This window comes from Tamandua tetradactyla, chromosome 13 (genome assembly GCF_023851605.1).
Source record: "Tamandua tetradactyla isolate mTamTet1 chromosome 13, mTamTet1.pri, whole genome shotgun sequence".
Taxonomy (NCBI): Eukaryota; Metazoa; Chordata; class Mammalia; order Pilosa; family Myrmecophagidae; genus Tamandua; species Tamandua tetradactyla.
In genome coordinates, this window is record NC_135339.1 from 56,307,675 (window position 1) to 56,329,113 (window position 21,439).

General features: G+C 39.5%; 1 protein-coding gene and 1 pseudogene across 2 annotated transcripts in view; one reads left to right on the forward strand and one right to left on the reverse strand.

The window, feature by feature from the left end:
- LOC143654037 (cytochrome P450 2C9-like) overlaps positions 1 to 20,605 on the reverse strand; it is a 29,210-nt gene extending 8,605 nt beyond the window's left edge. Inside the window, exons 1-4 of one of the 2 annotated variants that reach the window (XM_077125498.1) lie at positions 16,667 to 20,605; positions 11,236 to 11,385; positions 2,829 to 2,989; positions 37 to 178 (exon numbers count right to left, since the gene is read on the reverse strand). In XM_077125498.1, coding sequence (XP_076981613.1) covers positions 37 to 178; positions 2,829 to 2,989; positions 11,236 to 11,350 — 418 coding nt within the window. In that variant the 5' untranslated portion in view covers positions 11,351 to 11,385; positions 16,667 to 20,605. Of the gene's footprint in view, positions 1 to 36; positions 179 to 2,828; positions 2,990 to 11,235; positions 12,410 to 16,666 lie in introns of those variants that run through there. The other variant, XM_077125499.1, reaches the window with a different exon arrangement.
- Positions 13,323 to 13,910, forward strand: LOC143654038 (rRNA-processing protein FCF1 homolog pseudogene; annotated as a pseudogene).
- Positions 20,606 to 21,439: the final 834 nt, after the last annotated feature.

A 21,439-nucleotide genomic window follows, 5' to 3' on the forward strand; every position in this document is an offset into this window, starting at 1 on the left:
GGGATTACCATGACTTGCTCATTTCTACTGTCATACCTGTGACCTCTGGGCGTTTCAGCAGCAGTAGGAGTCCATATCTCAGGGTTGTGCTTGTTGTCTCTGTCCCAGCCACAAAGAGATTACTTGCTGTGACTACCAAGTTCTTAATCAAAAACTTAGAATTCTGATTGTGCTTTTCCTAGGAATAATATATACAATTATTTTACAAATTAATTTGCCAGCATATTTAATCACAATTCATTTAAAGTTACTCAAGAGTTGTAAAACTCATCAAAGCTAAAAATTGAAGACTACAATATTAGAAGAAGCTGCTATTTTAATCACTCTGCTGAAATTATCATTTTTTACATTACAAATCTGCATTTAAATCTTCTGTTTCTCCTGCTCTTCTTTGGACTTTGTAAATATTTACTTTTTAAAATGATATTTGTATTTATTTTAGAAAGACTTCCGATGGAAAGAGGTAAATATATATATTGAACTGGTATGTGCTGTGGCAGACAATGTAGGTGGTTTCATTCCCAACCTCCTTCTCCTTTGTTCTAATCTAACATAGTGATTTTAAAAATTAAATTTTACTTTCTCACCCAACTCTCAACACACACACATACAGCCAGGTTTGGTTTAATAATTCAATATGATTATTAAATGATTAAATATCATTTTTGCCAAAGAAATATAAGGACGAGCATGTTGGTTCATATGTTCTCTTTCTTTCAACATGGATGTGAAGATGAACATGGGACTATATGCCAGGAAAGTTGAAGGGGAAATGGAAAGCATTTGGCTACCTGATACTGTTACTGAGATACTGAACTAGGATTAGGTCTGATGCTATGGGAGAAACACACGTGACACATGTAAAGTCACTCTTTAACTAGACACCTTGAGAATCAAGCAAGCTAAGCAAGCACAGTGTTACTTCAGTTTCTATCACATTCTCTGCATTCCCATACTTGTAATAATTATCTAGAATCTTATCATGCCAAGTCTAGAAAATGAAAAATATTCTAGCTATTCCTTGAACTGCATTCTCCCAGCACTCCATATCCTACAGAACACCAGAATTCCCCTCAAACATCTCATGTTGGTTCAAATTCCCATCTAAAAATAATCTCAGATTTCCAAACCACTATTCAAGTTTCTTCAAAAACACCAACCTCTGCCCAAACTCTTATTTCATCAAATCCAATTAAACTTCCCTCTGCCATCAACTCTATCTCTTTGATAGCCCATACCTCTGGACTTCTATTGCCCACTTCACTGGACATCCCCTCACCTGTACCCCACTATCACATTTTAAAGGCTCTTATATGCATGGTACTGACCCTTAGGCAAGATCTAACTGCTTATCAAGCAGTGTTTAACAAGCCAGCTAAATGTCCCCAGAATATACTGGACTTATTGATAAATTATATAACCTTGACAGTCAATTATTTGTTCACATCCTACATTTTCCATTTGGATAAGGAAACAATCAATGAAGTCTTGAGGATTGTTAATATCCAGAGATTCTTGGTGCTCCTTTACGTTCTCCAGAATAAAGTTATATAAGTCATCTTTATTTTGTAAATACTTACTATGACTTCCTAGCAAAAAGTTTATGAAGATGGGAAACATGTTGCAGACCAAAAGGGAAAAGACTCATTTATTAAATGAAAAAGGATTTGAGCACAACCATATAACCCAACCATTATGTTAGGCCATGGCTTCTCGCTTGAGGAATAACTTCCTACTGTACACACCAAACAATTCTCTACAATGACAGAGGATTTGAGGGAGGCATCCTACTAAATGTCAAATACTACATCATTTCCTTCAATCAATTGTCACATTCTTGCATCAACACTTTCACAGCAATCCTGAGTTACAGGACGGTAGCAATTACAGGTGATCCAAATTATGCAGATAAGAACAGAGTCTAAGACAGTTTTGGCAACTTGTTATAGGGCACAAAAGTAGTCACAGCTCCTTCTACTGCCACCAGTCAACCACTTATACCATAGTTTAAAAATGGCAAGTGTCCAAATATATCACAAAATGTAGTTCCATACTTCATACATGAATTGGCCTTGGACTAAGAGATTAAGTGATTTCTGTAAATTCACACCATTAATTGAGGTTTAGGGTGAGTGTGAGACATGGTAGTTCAGCAGAGGGTAAAAATGTGGTATGTACCTAAATTCATACTCACATTCCACCATCTGAACATCTCTGACCCAGATTTCTGGACCCCTGGTAGCTAGGGCACAGGCGGTAGCACATTACTCTCCAGTCATATTTTACATTTTATGTAAGACTCTGTTGCCCCAAACTTCCCTTTTCTCCACATCACAAAGTAGGGTGTTGCAGTCCTGCATTACAACCAGGTAGAATGTTGCCCCTGCTTCACAGTAGAAGAGTAAAGCCATCTGATTAGGTGGCCTGCGAGGTGTTCACAAGGATTGGATGCTCATGGAGGACTGTAGGCATGCGACTGGAAAGCCCAGAGTCATCTATGTGGACATGGGGACATGGGAGACAGTGAAAACATCACTAAATAGGGAGCCAGTGGACTTGGCTCCATCCCTAGTTTCCACTCAAGCTTCTTGCATGACCTACCTTAAAACTTTGCTTAGCATTTCTGGGCATTAGTTTCTTTACTCATAACATTCAGGGATTGGAATAAATGATTACCAGAGACTTTTCAAGATATATACTCTATCACTTTAAGCTCTGAGCAATGTTTTCTGTTCAGATACGGTATATATTCGCTTGGTCCTCAAAGAATTTTGAATTTTCCAGCACAAGAGCTTTAATAGTTCCTGAAGAAAAGGTCTTAATCTCACCTGGATCCATGGTGAGCTCAAACTCTTGAAATTCTCATTGAATTTGTCCATTAAATTAAGAAAACTCTCCTCATTATACTCAAAACGATTTTTAAAAATGATGGAGCAGATCACATTGCAGGGAGCACATGCTAGGATAAAAGTGGGATCACAGGGAGAACCTAAACAGATAGAAACATTTTTTTAATTGATACAAACATGAATCTCATGGTTTTTTGAGATAATGGTATATTTAACTTTTAGAAGTTCTAAAGCAATCACCACCTGAAAATCCCATTTTCTAAAACGGGTATCTAAATCAAACATATCCTTTTACCCCTATAACTGAACTAATTGTTCATCCTAACCAACATAAAGGCGGGTTTCCAAACACCCACTTACCTCTTCTGCCTTTCAGAGTGATATTAGAGTGAGATGAGTGAGACATAACTCTTGGGTCCAAAATTTAAGCAGGCAGCAAAATTTCAGCAATTACAAATCTCATATTTTATGCAATATTTCAAAAATCAAAATTAACGCCAAAATAAATGACAACATGAAGATCAACAATTTTTTGTATACTTAGTGGTTATGTGTTCCAGAAGATAAAGTAGTTGAAATATATTAAAGAACTGAACACTTGGTATATTAAAATTCATAATTTCAGACTTCCGGAGAAGATGGTGGCTTAGTAAGACGCGCGGATCTTAGTTCCTCCTCCAGAATAGCTACTAGGGGAGTAGAAACGATACAGAACAGCTCCCGGATCCATGACAGAGATCAAAAAGACAGCGTACCCCATCCTGGAACGGCTGACTGGCTGAGAGAACCCGCTCCGGTGAGATCGCCGGGGGCGCGGGCTTCCCCGGGCAGGGCGGCAAGTGGCCAGAGTCACTCCCTTCCTCCTTCCCGGGCCAGCTGGCAGAATTGGGCAGGTGGTACACTCAAGCCGCGGCGGCTGGTGCCCCCACCACGAGAGGCCCCCCGGACCAACTGAGAGATTTGGATCAGAAATCCCCAGGCCACGGAGAACGGTGACCAGGGGGGTCCCTTCCAAACACGTGACTCCCCGGTCCGGCTGGGAAAGGTGCACTCTCCAGGGCCGCGGCGGCTGGCGCCCTCCCGCCATGCTTGGCGCCCCGGGCCGACTAAGAAATTTGGACAGGCGCTCTCCCGGGCTGCGGCGGCCGGCGACCCTCCCCGCGTTTGGACCCCCGGGCCACCTGGCACTCTTCCAAGCCGCTTCGGCTGGCGAACCTCCCCCACAGCGAGAGTTTTCCAAAGTTAAAGGACCTACAGCACCTTTTACTGGTGGGACCTGCAGACAAACGTGTGCCACGAGCGCCACCTACTGGGCAGGATAAGAAAAACAGAACTCAGAGATTTCACAGAAAAATCTTTCAACCTGTTGGGTCCAACACCCAGGGAAACCAGACTAAATGCCCAGACGCCAGCAGAAGATAACGGATCACGCTCAGAAAATTGAAAATATGGCCCAGTCAAAGGAACAAACCAATAGTTCAAATGAGATACAGGAGCTGAGACAACTAATGCTGAATATACGAACAGAAATGGAAAACCTCTTCAAAAACGAAATCGATAAATTGAGGGAGGACATGAAGAAGACATGGGCTGAACAAAAAGAAGAAATAGAAAAACTGAAAAAACAAATCACAGAGCTTATGGAAGTGAAGGATAAAGTAGAAAAGATGGAAAAAACAATGGATACCTACAATGATAGATTCAAAGAGATAGAAGATAGAATTAGTGATTTGGAGGATGGAACATCTGAATTTCAAAAAGAAACAGAAACTATCGGGAAAAGAATGGTAAAATTTAAACAGTGTATCAGGGAACTCAAGGACAATATGAACCACACAAATATACGTGTTGTGGGTGTCCCAGAAGGAGAAGAGAAGAGAAAAGGAGGAGAAAAACTAATGGAAGACATTATCACTGAAAATTTCCCAACTCTTATGAAAGACCTAAAATTACAGATCCAAGAAGTGCAGCGCACCCAAAGAGAATAGACCCAAATAGGCGTTCTCCAAGACACTTATTAGTTAGAATGTCAGAGGTCAAAAAGAAAGAGAGGATCTTGAAAGTAGCAAGAGAAAAACAATCCAACACATACAAGGGAAACCCAATAAGACTATGTGTAGATTTCTCAGCAGAAACCATGGAAGCTAGAAGACAGTGGGATGATATATTTAAATTAATAAAAGAGAAAAACTGCCAACCAAGACTCCTATATCCAGCAAAATTGTCCTTCAAAAAAGAGGGAGAAATTAAAACATTCTCAGACAAAAAGTCACTGAGAGAATTTGTGACCAAGAGACCAGCTCTGCAAGAAATACTAAAGGGAGCACTAGAGTCAGATATGAAAAGACAGAAGAGAGAGGTATGGAGAAGAGTGTAGAAAGAAGGAAAGTCAGATATGATATATATAATACAAAAGGCAAAATGGTAGAGGAAAATATTATCCAAACAGTAATAACACTAAATGTTAATGGATTGAATTCCCCAATCAAAAGACATAGATTGGCAGAATGGATTAAAAACAGGATCCTTCTATATGTTGTCTACAGGAAACACATCTTAGACCCAAAGATAAACATAGGTTGAAAGTGAAAGGTTGGGAAAGGATATTTCATGCAAATAACAACCAGAAAAGAGCAGGAGTGGCTATACTAATATCCAACAAATTAGACTTCAAATGTAAAACAGTTAAAAGAGACAAAGAAGGACACTATATACTAATAAAAGGAACAATTAAACAAGAAGACATAACAATCATAAATATTTACGCACCGAACCAGAATGCCCCAAAATACGTGAGGAATACACTGCAAACACTGAAAAGGGAAATAGACACATATACCATAATAGTTGGAGACTTCAATTCACCACTCTCATCACCGTACAGAACATCTAGACAGAGGATCAATAAAGAAACAGAAAATCTGAATATTACTATAAATGAGCTAGACTTAACAGACATTTATAGGACATTACATCCCACAACAGCAGGATACACCTTTTTCTCAAGTGCTCATGGATCATTCTCAAAGATAGACCATATGCTGGGTCACAAAGCAAGTCTTAACAAATTTAAAAAGATTGAAATCATACACAACACTTTCTCGGATCATAAAGGAATGAAGTTGGAAATCAATAATAGGCGGAGTGCCAGAAAATTCACAAATACATGGAGGTTCAACAACACACTCTTAAACAACGAGTGGGTCAAAGAAGAAATTGCAAGAGAAATTAGTAAATACCTCGAGGCAAATGAAAATGAAAACACAACATATCAAAACTTATGGGATGCAGCAAAGGCAGTGCTAAAGAGGGAAATTTATTGCCCTAAATGCCTATATCAGAAAAGAAGAAAAGGCAAAAATGCAGGAATTAACTGTTCACTTGGAAGAACTGGAGAAAGAACAGCAAACTAACCCCAAAGCAAGCAAAAGGAAAGAAATAACAAAGATCAGAGCAGAAATAAATGAAATTGAAAACATGAAAACAATAGAGAAAATCAATAAGACCAGAAGTTGGTTCTATGAGAAAATCAATAAGATTGATGGGCCCTTAGCAAGATTGACAAAAAGAAGAAGAGAGAGGATGCAAATAAATAAGATCAGAAATGGAAGAGGAGACATAACCACTGACCTCACAGAAATAAAGGAGGCAATAACAGGATACTATGAACAACTTTACGCTAATAAATACAACAATTTAGAGGAAATGGACGGGTTCCTGGAAAGACATGAACAACCAACTTTGATCAAGAAGAAATAGATGACCTCAACAAACCAATCACAAGTAAAGAAATTGAATTAGTCATTCAAAAGCTTCCTAAAAAGAAAAGTCCAGGACCAGACAGCTTCACATCTGAATTCTATCAAACATTCCAGAAAGAATTAGTACCAACTCTCCTCAAACTCTTCAAAAAAATTGAAGTGGAGGGAAAACTACCTAATTCATTCTATGAAGCCAACATCACCCTCATACCAAAACCAGGCAAAGATATTACAAAAAAAGAAAACTACAGACCAATCTCTCTAATGAATATAGATGCAAAAATCCTCAATAAAATTCTAGCAAATCGTATCCAACAACACATTAAAAGAATTATACATCATGACCAAGTAGGATTCATCCCAGGTATGCAAGGATGGTTCAACATAAGAAAATCAATTAATGTAATACACCATATCAACAAATCAAAGTAGAAAAATCACATGATCATCTCAATTGATGCAGAGAAGGCATTTGACAAGATTCAACATCCTTTCCTGTTGAAAACACTTCAAAAGATAAGAATACAAGGGAACTTCCTTAAAATGATAGAGGGAATATATGAAAAACCCACAGCTAATATCATCCTCAATGGGGAAAAATTGAAAACTTTCCCCCTAAGATCAGGAACAAGACAAGGATGTCCACTATCACCACTATTATTCAACATTGTGTTGGAGGTTCTAGTCAGAGCATTTAGACAAGAAAAAGAAATACAAGGCATCAAAATTGGAAAGGAAGAAGTAAAACTATCACTGTTTGCAGACGATATGATACTATACGTCGAAAACCCAGAAAAATCCACAGCAAAACTACTAGAGCTAATAAATGAGTGCAGCAAAGTAGCAGGTTACAAGATCAACATTCAAAAACCAGTAGCATTTCTATACACTAGTAATGAACAAGCTGAGGGGGAAATCAAGAAACGAATCCCATTTACAATTGCAACGAAAAGAATAAAATACCTAGGAATAAATTTAACTAAAGAGACAAAAAAACCTATATAAAGAAAACTACAAAAAACTGTTAAAAGAAATCACAGAAGACCTAAATAGATGGAAGGGCATACCGTGTTCATGGATTTGAAGACTAAATATAGTTAAGATGTCAATCCTACCTAAATTGATTTACAGATTCAATGCAATACCAATCAAAATCCCAACAACTTATTTTTCAGAAATAGAAAAACCAATAAGCAAATTTATCTGGAAGGGCAGGGTGCCCCGAATGCTAAAAACATCTTGAGGAAAAAAAAAGAAGCTGGAGGTCTCGCGCTGCCTGACTTTAAGGCATATTATGAAGCCACAGTGGTCAAAACAGCATGGTATTGGCATAAAGATAGATATATTGACCAATGGAACCGAATAGAGTACTCAGATATAGACCCTCTCATCTATGGACATTTGATCTTTGATAAGGCAGTCAAGCCAACTCACCTGGGACAGAACAGTCTCTTCAATAAATGGTGCCTAGAGAACTGGATATCCATATGCAAAAGAATGAAAGAAGACCCATATCTCACACCCTACACAAAAGTTAACTCAAAATGGATCAAAGATCTAAACATTAGATCTAAGACCATAAAACAGTTAGAGGAAAATGTAGGGAGATATCTTATGAAACTTACAATTGGAGGCGGTTTTATGGACCTTAAACCTAAAGCAAGAGCACTGAAGAAGGAAATAAATAAATGGGAACTCCTCAAAATTAAACACTTTTGTGCATCAAAGAACTTCATCAAGAAAGTAGAAAGACAGCCTACACAATGGGAGACAATATTTGGAAATGACATATCAGATAAAGGTCTAGTATCCAGAATTTATAAAGAGATTGTCCAACTCAACAACAAAAAGACAGCCAACCCAATTACAAAATGGGAAAAAGACTTGAACAGACACCTCTCAGAGGAGGAAATACAAATGGCCAAAAGGCACATGAAGAGATGCTCAATGTCCCTGGCCATTAGAGAAATGCAAATCAAAACCACAATGAGATATCATCTCACACCCACCAGAATGGCCATTATCAACAAAACAGAAAATGACAAGTGCTGGAGAGGATGCGGAGAAAGAGGCACACTTATCCACTGTTGGTGGGAATGTCAAATGGTGCAACCACTGTGGAAGGCAGTTTGGCGGTTCCTCAAAAAGCTGAATATAGAATTGCCATACGACCCAGCAATACCATTGCTGGGTATCTACTCAAAGGACTTAAGAGCAAAGACACAAACAGACATTTGCACACCAATTTTTATAGCAGCGTTATTTACAATTAGAAAGAGATGGAAACAGCCAAAATGTCCATCAACAGATGAGTGGCTAAACAAACTGTGGTATATACATACGATGGAATATTATGCAGCTTTAAGACAGGATAAACTTATGAAGCATGTAATAACATGGATGGACCTAGGGAACATTATGCTGAGTGAGTCTAGCCAAAAACTACAGGACAAATGCTGTATGGTCCCACTGATGTGAACCGACATTAGAGATTAAACTTAGAATATGTCATTGGTAACAGAGACCAGCAGGAGTTAGAAACAGGGTAAGATAATGGGTAATTGGAGTTGAAGGGATACAGCCTGTGCAACAGGACTAGATACAAAAACTCAAAAATGGACAGCATAATAATACCTAATTGTAAAGTAATCATGTTAAAACACTGAATGAAGCTGCATCTGAGCTATAGGTTTTGTTTGTTTGTTTGTTTTTGTTTTTGTCTGTCCGGTTGTTTGTTTGTCTTTTTTTTTTTTTACTATTATTATTACTTTTATTTTTTTTCTCTATATTAACATTCTATAGCTTTTTCTGTTGTGTTGCTAGTTCTTCTAAACCGATGCAAATGTACTAAGAAACGATGATCATGCATCTATGTGATGATGTTAAGAATTACTGATTGCATATGTAGAATGGTATGATTTCTAAATGTTGGGTTAATTTCTTTTTTCCGTTAATTAATAAAAAAATGAAAAATTCATAATTTCAAGATCAAATGTTTTACTTATAAAAAAAAAACAGAATTGATCCTAATTTTACTTTCTTGACTTTAAAGCAAGCAAATTCATCAATAATATTTTCATTAAAACCATTACCCATTAAAAAAAACAACCATTAAAACCTGAATATAGGGGTGGACATCTTTTCTGTTCCTTCAGGCTCCACTATGGCTCAGCCTGGCACTGCAGACTTACTCACACTATTCTGTAACCCTGTGAATCTGCAGGCAAACCAAACACGTAATAAGTGAAGCTATTTTTAAAATCCCTTATATAGATAAGAAGATGGCAGCAGAGGGAGCTACTTCTCCCACAAAAACAGCTAGGAGACTGGCAGAAACAGTCTGAAACAACTGTTCTGGGGCTCTGGAGGTCAGGGGAGCGCTCCACAGCACTCAGGGAAGAGCGGGACAAAGAGACTGAGAAACTGCAATAAAAAACTGTGAGTAACTTTTACACAGCAGCCAGGTGTCCACACCCACTCTGGAGAAGACCCAGCAGGGGTCTGGTCCCTGACTAGTTCTGCAGATGGAAATGGACATAAAAACCCTTTTCCTGAAGAATGGGGTGAAAGAGGGTATGGATGAGCACTGATCATGGCTTTCAATTAGCAAATTTAAATCTCGGGGATCCAGCTATGAATAGCAGTTTCAGCCCGTCCTGCACAGGGACCAGCAACTATTGTTTCAACCCATCTCTGATAGGAGCAAAGAGATGGAGGTTTAAGGATCAGGGTTTCCCAACACTGCAAACTTCACCGAAGTCTGCCATCTGCTGGGCAGGCCATGAAAGTGCAGCTCTGGGAAGCTGACACCCAAAGGCTTTAAGGCCCCTTTCCTGACTCCGCCCAGGGCTTTCTGGCACTGATCTGCATCCCCTTTGTGGGTCCCTGCCCCTGCCTTAGCTGGGAAATCCTCCCTGGGAAAGTCCTCTCCAGGGTGACCCTCCTCCCACAATCTGCCCTCCAGGTAAAAGCTGCTAGAGCCAGACACAGTGAGTTGTAAGTTGTCACATTGGTCATTATGTATGCGTATCTTCATTAATTTTTAATGTTATCTTGAAATATCTGAAAAAGAACAATAGCGAATAATTAAAGCACTTACATTTATTGTTTTAAAACTGTACTCTACAAGGATAGCTCTAACGTGTGTTTTCTGAAGATATGTGAGCTTAGAATGGTTTTTACATTTTTCAGTGGTATATTTTAAATAGTTACAGGTCCTACAGTTACAAAGTACACACATGATATCCCACATTTTGCCTCTTGGCTCCTAAGCCTAAAATTCTTTCTTGCTGTCCCTTTATATGTAAAATACTGGCTGCCTGGCCCAGGATTTTGTTTGTCCCTGTTTTTTGTGATAATGAAAATATATCTCATAATTTCCTACTATCAGGATATTTCGAGTAAAAAAAATGAAAGCTTGAATAATGATGCAATTAAATGAGGCTTTTATATCCTCACTGTACCTACAATCACATGGGCACCCACATAGAGAAGCTTCCTGCCCCCCAGCTGAGGGCTAACTTAGCCAGTCCTCAGAAAGGTCAGCAGCTGCTGCAGTTCTCCCCAGGCCGTAGCAGAGGAGAGATGAGTGTGGTGAGGTCGTGACAGAGGAAAGAGTCACCCACCGTTGGTCTTCCTCAGCTCCTCCACAAGGCAGCGGGCTTCCTCCTGGACGCGGTCCTCAATGCTCCTCTTCCCCATCCCGAAATTCCGCAGGGTCATGAGGGAGAAGCGCCGCATTTGCTTCCATGTTTTTCCATTGGTGAAAATGATTCCTACCAGGATGGGAAACAGGAGAAGTTCCTCCTTCAAAGGTGTGGGGGTCAGAATAATGGCCCCGCACGTCTCCACCTCCTAAACCTGGAACCTGTGACCATGTTACCTGACATGGCAAAGGGATCTGTGGATCTGCTTATGTTAAGGCCCTTGAGTCGGAGAAAATATCCTGGTTTATAGGGTAGATGGAATCTAATCATATGAGTCCTTAAATGCTGAGAGTTTTTACCACTTGTGGTTAGAAGATGTTCCTACAGAAAAGTCGGATACATGCAGACTGTAAGATAATAAATGTGTGAAGTTTTAAGCCATTAATTTTGGGGTAATTTTATTAGCAGGCATAGAAATCTAGTACAATGTGGTGTTCCAGGAAGGAGGTCCTAGGAGGAAAGACCTGGCTGGGATGCCCATATGACAACCTCTGCCAGAAGTGCTCCAACTGGCATTTGTAATGGTCCCACCACCCACAATACACACACATACTACAGGAGGCCTCTTTCCTCCACTGTCGCATCTGAACCTCATCAAACCAAAAGCAATACTATTATCCCCATTGAACAGATGTGACACTGAGGCTCAGAAAGGAAAATACCTGGCCCGAGATCTCACCATCATGATGGCTGTGAGAAAAGCACCATCAATTCTTTGAGGAATTCTCTCCTGAAATCTGGTCAACCAGAAATTTTGCACTGACGGAGGATTTTATGCAGGGAATTTTGCTGAGAAGGGGTAAGTTCTCCCAACCCTTCACAAAGACATTTTACTCTTACTCTATACTCTTCTATATCTTCTGCTTTGGAAGCTTCACAATCAAAAGAATGTGTAAGAGCCAAGTGAGCTTCCTTGAGGTAGGACAACTGGAGAACAGGAAATTTGGCAGGACTGAGCTATGAGAACTCTATGGAAGAGCAACTCCCATCTCCTCAGCTGTCAAGACCAGGGCAGGTTCACTAGGGATCCAGGTGAACAGTACAACCAGCTCTGACGTTATTATGTCCAGTACTGTCCTGCCAACAAAACAGGACTATCTCATTTAATCCTAGAAAGAGCCCTAGGAAGTGGTTGCTATTACTATTCCCATTTTTTATGTATGAATGGGTAAGACGGAGAATCATGAAGGAACTCACCCAAAGTTACACAGCTACATACTCAGACCAGATAGTCAAGAAAGCCATATAGGTGGACTTAAGGGTCTGCCTTGTCAACCATGGTTAGTGGATGCCAGTTCCAAAAGGAGAAGAAACTGCTTCATGTGACTATTCAGATAGGCTGGTCCCACATCCACCATAATCTGGACTGAACAAATACCCATTTTAAGAACTCTTGAGGCTTCTTGCCCTGGTCCACTCCACATGGTCATTTTTATTCATTTTTTCATAATAGATGATTTAAGACCAGGTCAGGGAAGTTCTATGTCTTAGTGTAATTGGTGTAAATAATATTAGTGTAAATAACCTGCAACTATCACAGCTCTCATTGGTCCAATCTAGGGGCAGGGAGGGGTACTTAAGGGAAGGACAAGATAACCTCCATCCTTTCTCTGGTCATGTCCCACCATTCTTTGCTTCTACTTAATCCTCTCCTTCTACCTCTTTACCCTTATCCCTAATTGTTCAAAATGAAAAACTGAGTTATATTTTTCCATGTTTCAAAAGGATCCAATGATCTTTGGCAGAAGATGATGGAGTGGGAAGCTACAGGACTCACTTATCCTATAAAAACAGCTACTGGACAGGCAGAAACCATCTGACACAACTGTTCTGAGGCTCTGGAGGCCAGGGGAGCACTCTACAGCATCCAGGGAAGAGCAAGATGAAGAGACTGAGAAGCTGTGGTAAAAAAAAAAAAAACTGAGTAGATGGAAACAGCATGTGAATGACTAAAAGGGTCATACTGCAGGTGATTCCGGAAATGAGAATGAGAGTGCGCCATGAACATGGGGAAGCACAACATAACAAGCAAGCATGCGACCATGAAATGAATGCTTAGTCTCTGAGATCAGAGGCTTAAAGAAAAGGACAGATTAAAACCTAAAAAGAAAGATCCCAGTGCACTCAAGGAAAGAGAAGTGTCCCAACACTCTTCCAGCTTATTCTTCCAATATAATACACAGCTGAGCCCACCTTACCACATCCTAGTCCATACCAATTTTATCAACTTTTCCATTAAAGCCAAACTGGATTTAGTGCAGTCAATGCTGGACTGTTTGTATGCCAAGTGTATCCTTCGTATAACTGACTACATAATGGCTAAAATTGAGAAATTGGAATAGAAGATCCAAATGGCTCTAAGGATCGCTAAGGATCGAAGATTTGAGTGACTGCCGTGCACGCCCAAAGGAACCTATGCAGATGACTGCTTAGTACAGAGAGTAACTCAGCACAAGGGTTATATTGTGGCCACGACTGACTGGGACTTTAAGCAAAGAATCCAAAAGATGTCCTGAGTGCTTATCATGTACATTTCTAACCATAGGTACAACATCAAATGGATGCCAGATGATTAGGGAGCCCCTCAATACTAGTCCTTACAAGACAAAAGTTCTCTGCCTTCCTTCAACTGACTTTCTCTGTTACTAGTTTATTAAACATACTGCTATGAGTTAATTGAATGTTATTAAATGTGCTCACTTTTTGATGCTGTTTTAAAAATATCACTTAAAGATTTGTTGCATTTTTTTATAAATCAGATGCTCGAAAGATTGCTCAGATCATTTGATGGTCTTTGTTTTATATTCATTTATTCAACAAATATTTATTAAGTCCATGCAAGGTGCTTAGTAAAGGATATGGTCCTGCCCTCAAGACTCAATGTTATAGTGGGGAGGAAGAACACACAAATAAATAAATACAGTAAAATAGTGAGCTAGGGTAAAAGTATGGAGGGGTAGTGTGGTAGTTAGATTCAGTTGTCAACTTGCCCAGGTGAAGGCACCTAGTTCTGTTGCTGTGGACTTGAGCCAATGGTATGTGAACCTCATCTGTTGCTAATACATAGCAGTCGGCTGGAGGCATACCTGCTGCAATGAATGACTTTTGACTTAACTGGCTGGTGCTTAAATGAGAGAGCACAACTTAGCACAGCCTAAGCAGCTCGGCATTCCTCATCTCAGCACTCGCAGCTCAGCCCAGGCCTTTGGAGTTGCAGAAAGAAGTCACCCCAGGGAAAGTTGTTGGAACTCAGGGACCTGGAGAGAAGGCCGGCAGAGACCATCCTGTACCTTCCCACGTAAGAAAGAACCTCAGTGGAAAGTTAGCTGCCTTTCCTCTGAAAAACTAACAAAATAAATCCCCTGTTATTAAAAGCCAATCTGTCTCTGGTGTGTTGCATTCTGGCAGCTAGCAAACTAGAACAGGTAGGATATAGATACATAAGCATGGAAATAATGATGTCTTTCCACTGGGTTGTGATCGAACAGAAGAAAGACCGGAGGTGGTTGTGTTTTGACGTGTCAGTAGGTTATTTTGGAGTTTTCTGTGTGGGGCTGGTATTATTTTTGCAACTGTCCTGTAACTCTGAAAATATTTGAAAATAAATATTTTTTTAATAAAAAAAAAGAAAACCTGAGTAATTCTCTCAAAAGGGGTGGCTGGTGGAAATTCCCCTTCCTCAAGGTGAGCCACCTTGAGTCTGGCCCCTGGCTGGCTGCTACAGATGGAGAAAGACCTGGAAGCTCCTTTCCAAGAATAAGAACAGTGGAGGGCAGTGGAGGGAAAGTAAACATGGCAGAGGGAAAGTTATCTGAGGAGCGCCATGTGCTGGGCAGGAAAGGAAAGTACACGCAGCCTACAAAATGGGAGGAAATATTTGGAAACCACATACAAAATATGGTTTTAATATCCAGAACATACAAAGAAATCCCATAACTCAATAATAAAAAACACAATTAATTCTAAAAATGGGAAAAAGGCTTGAATAGACATTGTTGCAAAAAGCAAATACAAATGGCTAAAAAAACATGTGAAAAGATATGCAATATAATGAGCTAATAGGGAAATAAAAGTCAATACCACAACGAGTGATCATTTCACAATTACTAAAGAGACCACTATTGAAAAAAAAAACAGAAAACTACAAGTGTCAGAGAGGATGTGGAGGACTCATTCACTGCTGGTAGGAAAGTAAAAAGGTGCACACACTGTGGAAAACAGTTTAGTAGTTCCTCAGGAAGCTAAGAATAGAATTGCCTTATGATCCAGCAATCAGACCACTATGTATATATCCAGAAGAACTGAAAGCAGAGATGTGAACAAACATTTTCACACCTACATTCATGGTAGCACTATTTGGTGCCCATCAACCAATGAATGGATAAACCAAGTGTGGTACATACATGTCATAGAATATTATTTAGCTATAGGAAGGAATGAAGTCCTGATTCATGTGACAACATGGATTAACCTTGAGAATATTATGTTGTGAAATAAGCCAAACACAAAAGGACAAATGTTGTGCAATTGCACTACTATGAACTAATTATGATAAGTAAAGTTACCGAGTTAGAATCAAGAATAAAGTTTACTAGGAGATAGAATGTGGATAGAGAATGGGAAACTGATGCTCATTTGTACAGAAATTCTAATTAAGTTGACTGTAAATGTCTGGAAATGGATAGTGGTGATGATGAAACGTTTTGTGAATTTAATTAACAGCACTGAACTATGTGTATGAATGTCATTGAAAGGGTAAGTTTAGGGTCATGTATGTCACTAGAAGGAAAGCTAGAGGATAAAACATGGCACCGTAGAGCACAGTGAGCCCGTTGTGGATGATGACTGTGGTTAATAGTACAAATAAAAGAATGTTCTTTCACGAACTCTAACGGGTGTCCATCACTATTACAAGGTGTTAATAATACGGTGGTATATGGGGAAAATATGTCCAATGTAAACTATGGACTATAGTTAATAGTAGCATTTAATATTCTTTCATCAATTGTAAAAAAGTTACTAAACAATGCTAAGAGTCAACAATAGGGTCGAAGGGATATGGAGTTTTTCTTTTTGGAGTAATAAAAATGTTCTAAAATTGATTGTGGTTATGCATGCACAACTTTGTGATTTTATTGACAGCTATCAATTGTACACTTTGGATGGATTGTATGGCATGTGAACAAAATGCTCATTAAATAAACTTTCGAGAAAAAGGAAAGAATGAAAGTAAAAAAAAATCAGTATTCAATTAGTGGATGGTTTCTTGCTGTGCAGTATTCTGATATTTGAATATGAATTTAATCTGGTCTTTTGTAGGCTACTATTACACACACACACACACACCTACCAAGTACTTCTTGAGCTTTTCTAGCACTGTGGAAGTTCCCCTTCCAGAAAACTCCTCTCCATGGTCAATCAGAGCTTCCTTTATGGCCTCATACCCATGCAACACCACGGAGGGCTTCATGCCCAAATACACTGTGAACACGGGGCCATAGAATTTTACTAGCTGTGAACCAAAAAATTGGGAAAACATTAATCACAAAGGCATTTATTTGGCCTGGAATGGTTGTATGTGACTCAGATTGATATCAATTTGTACCATTGATACTCTTAATCTGCACCCACAATATCAAACATTTCTTGTATATATAGTCCCCATAATCTGCTATTCATGGGATGCCCAGTGTGTGCTAGAAATAAGTCTAGGAACTTGATACAAACCCTATTTCAACCATGCTTTTAACAAATTCTCAAGATAAGGTTATCTATCCCTATTCTACATATGACAAAACCGAGATTCAGAGAGTTTATGGATCTGTCCCAGGGCCATAACTCTAAAAAGTAGAAAAGCAGAATTCAAATCCTGTTTGGCCCAACTAAAGCCTAAGGAATGTGTCATCTCCTGTACCTGCCTGGGAACCAGTGCCTAAGCTGACAGTCCAGAATCATCAGGAAGGGCATTCAAAATGCATGTTGCTGGGCTCTGGCCCTGGGAATTCAGATTCAGTAGAGCTATGATAAGCCCTATAAAACTCTATTTTAAATAATCACCCAGACCCAGTTTGAGAACCCCCAGTGACACCAACACAGAAAAAGTGGGAGGACAGCGATGGTTGTTTAGTTAAAAGCAGCTACAGGAAGACCAGCTTCTTCCCTCCTCCAGCATCTGCACCCCAGAGCCCTCTGCAGGATATGTCAGCACCTGATTGATTAGCTCACTTCCTCTGGCACTAAAGCCTGGCTCTTTCCTTGATTTCAACCATAATTTTCATCCTTTGAAATGTTTTTTGTAACAAATCTCAACAAAACACACTGCTTTAGAGGCAGTCTAAGGAAATGGAGCTGGGGGTGCCTTTGCAAAGAGATATCTTTTGAAATATTTTAAGGTGTCATATTAACAGTTACAACTGCATATATATATAATCACAAGAATAATGCATCCACACTGAGTTGGAAAATCATTACTTATGTGATTAATACATGCTAAGCAATTTACCACACCCTTTAACATTAAACTCCCAAATGGTTTATTGCATGGGAGAGGCAATAAAAGGTTTTATTTAATTAAAAGTGTATATATTATAGAGTTTGTAAACAATAATGATTGACTTAAAGTCTACTTTCTTAATGTTATCACCATGCCCCCAGGAACTCTATATAATATCAGTGATTCTGGAATATCAGGAATTCTATACAATGCATCTCCCTGCTGGGAACACTGTTCCCAACCTTCCCAGCTTCTTGATACACCAATGCAAGAGAAAATATACCTTTTTGAACAAAACTACACAAATCACAGAGACTGCCATTCCATAACCATGGAAAAATCATTGAAGGCAAAGCCCTGATGTGGCAATTTCACAACTTCACTGTTTCTATTCTTTCCATCCAGGCTTTCTATGTCTTACTTCCTGCAAACCACATTACTTTATTCAATTATTGTTGACAATGACAGGTCTGAAAATTAGCATTACAATTGCTCAGTAATATAATGATCTATTTTAACAGTTGACCTCAAAGAACACATTTCATTTAGCAGTGCAGAGCTATGCTACTTTCCCCTTACAAGCCCCTGGAAGAACATCAGGCATGCTTACATTGCCTAGGGATTTGCTGAGGTTCTTCAGATTTAACTGGAGGAGATTTCCAATAATTGGAAGAGGACTGGGGCCAGGAGGGAGCCTCCCTTTCCCATAGCTCTGTTTCAGGAGTGAAAGGACGAGCAAACACGAGAGACACAGCAGTAGGACCAAAATTGGATCCATCGGAACGTTTCCTTTCTCCTACGGCAGCTGGTAAACTTGGAACTGAATGCCTTATAAACACCCAGTGCCCCCTTGACCTGTGCTCTACCAACCGTTACAGTGGCTCATCACCTACATCAACTTAGGTCTTTTCCAAGTGGACTTTGGCTGGCCATTAAATATCAAACGAGTGCATCTCTACGAATTTGGAGGAATTATAAAAGTACAGAAGATTTTAGTAAAGAAAGAAAAAGAAAACCTGCTTTTCTCAGAAGAGGGGTTTCAGTTGAGTGGATGTTCTTGAGTGGCCCAGATACCTGTTTTCAAACACCCAAAATATCCCAAATTTATCTGAAACTCAAATGTAACTGTATGTCATGTGTGTTCATTTGCAAAATCTGGCAACTTTAGAGAGGAGATCAGGCATTGATATATTTATTAATAACCTCCCAGATGATTGCAATATGAGCCAGGATGAAAAACCACTAGAACAGATGACTATTTTTTTTAATGCTACTATTCTGAATGCTCATGATGACATACTACGATGAGATAATATTTAGGGCAATACGTGTGATTAAATCCTTGCTTTACAAAGAAGGTATCTTTCTCTTATGACTTCAGCTGAAATTGTAATACCTGTCCTTGAAAACACATATGTTTTGAAATATTTTAAGGTACTATATTAGCTGTTACAGCTGGATATATTAAAAATAGCAAGAATAATGCATTCACACTGAATGGGAAAAATCATTTTTTTTTGCATAATCACAATGTGATAAGCAACTCTCCACACACTTTCCCATTGAACTCCTCAAATAAACCTGGAGAATAATATCGTTGTTTTTTATTTTATAAATGAGGGAAAATATGGAGATTTTCCCATTGACAACTAGTACAATGCAGGGATCTGAACTAGCCATTTGGGCACCATTGAAAGGCACCATCTAATGCAACCTAACTGCCAAGAGGACAATATTAGTAAACAAAAATCATCAGTTACAATGAAAGTACCACCCACTTATGCCTTTCACACCACATAGGAGCCCCTTTCTGATACACTGGGTCGCAAGTGCTCCTAGGAAGCCACACAAGAAACCAAGGGGCTGATTGCTCCATTCCCCATCGTAGTGGGGGTGAAATATGCTCAGCCCATTACAGAGAAACCTGGCTTCAGAGAAAGTCAGCAGGGAAGACTGAGAGACAAGGGCTTTTCCCCTTCCCAACGTCCTCACCCCACCCCACCAATGACTTCTGTGAAGCAAGGAAAAGAGGTTCTAGGGGAACAGCACCGTGTGGCCTTAGGGGGGAGATGGGAGACAGGGACTGCTCCCAACACAGCAGCAGCACAGGACACCACCACGTGCAGACCTGGGAGACAGCACGAGTGTAACACGACAGAATCTCAACACTTCACAACAAGCTACTAATGGGAATATAGTTTTTTTTTCAAAGCTTTTTTTTTTGTGAAGCACTATCAGATTGGTTTTCAATCATTTTGAGAAATTATTTTTAAATACATTATTACTTTGGTATTTTCAAAGTTTTTTTTATCACATATTACTACAGGGAACCAGGCAATGTACAAAGCATTTTTACATGCTTTATATCTCTTTTAGTCATCACAATGGTCACCTCCATAAAAGTATTCCCATTTCTAGAGGTGATGAAAGAAAACCTCAGGTATTCAATGCCTTCCCAAGAACACACAGTCCGTGAGTGGCAGAGGTTAGGCTTGGTCCACCTCTCTGGACTATTGGACTTTCCTGTCCTGGTAACATATTAATTTAAGAGATGGACCATATTGTCTGAGAATCTTATGTAACTCTGTATTGTATAATTCCTTATATATTGTAACTTTCAAAACAAACAGGAACTGTTAAAGATGCAACACCAGTTGGTTAAAATGTAATTTAGAAAAGTTTGAAAAAAAACAAATTCACTAGCTCTCTTTAGAGCAATCTTTTCTTTTGAGCAGAGACTATTGAGTCTCTGCTCTGCTTTTCTCTTCTTCCAGTGATGTTCCTTCAGTATCCTATCACAAATATTTCTCTACTTTAGGGACTAGTCAAATCTCACACTATCATTATTAAGTAACTGCTGAGTCAGCAAGGTGAAGGAAAAACAATCCATCAGTACAAGGTCTTGTACTAGAATCCGGGTTTCTAAGCTCCACACACGGCATGGAGACCCTCAGCCCCTTTCACATTCTGCTCACAGGAACCCAAGAGCCAGCTACAGAATACTGGATATGTCTTTCCTGGAAAAACTAAATATCCTCAGAGAAACAACGTCCATATGATGACATTTAAATAGAAAGGGTCCAACTAGTGCCCAGCACGATGAGTAAATCTTTTTATCCCTCTTTAGGGTTATTTGGGTATGACTATTCTAATTTTTCCATGTTGGCAGGGTCTGTCTATAATATGGTATAGGGAGATGGAACTATCTGATGTTCTAGAGAGGCTGGGCCATTTAGGTTACAGGACTTAGGCGGTCCAGGGACCCATCTGGAAGCTGTAGGTTTCTGGAAAGTCACTCTAGTGCATGGAACCCTTGCGGAATCTTATAAATTGCCCTAAATTTTCTTTAGAGATTGGCTGGAATGGTCCTTGTTGGTGGTTAGCAGGTTATGATAGGTAGCAAGGTCTAACTAAAGCTTATATAAGAGCAACCTCCAGAGTAGCCTCTTGACTCTATTTGAATTCTCTCTGCCACTGATACTTTATTAGTTATACTTCCTTTCCACCTTTTGGTCAGGATGGAATTGTTGATCCCATGATGCCAGGACCAGACTAATCCCTGGGAGTCCCCTCCCATGCCACCAGGGAGACTTTCACCCCTGGATGTCATGCCCTATGTAGGGATGGACC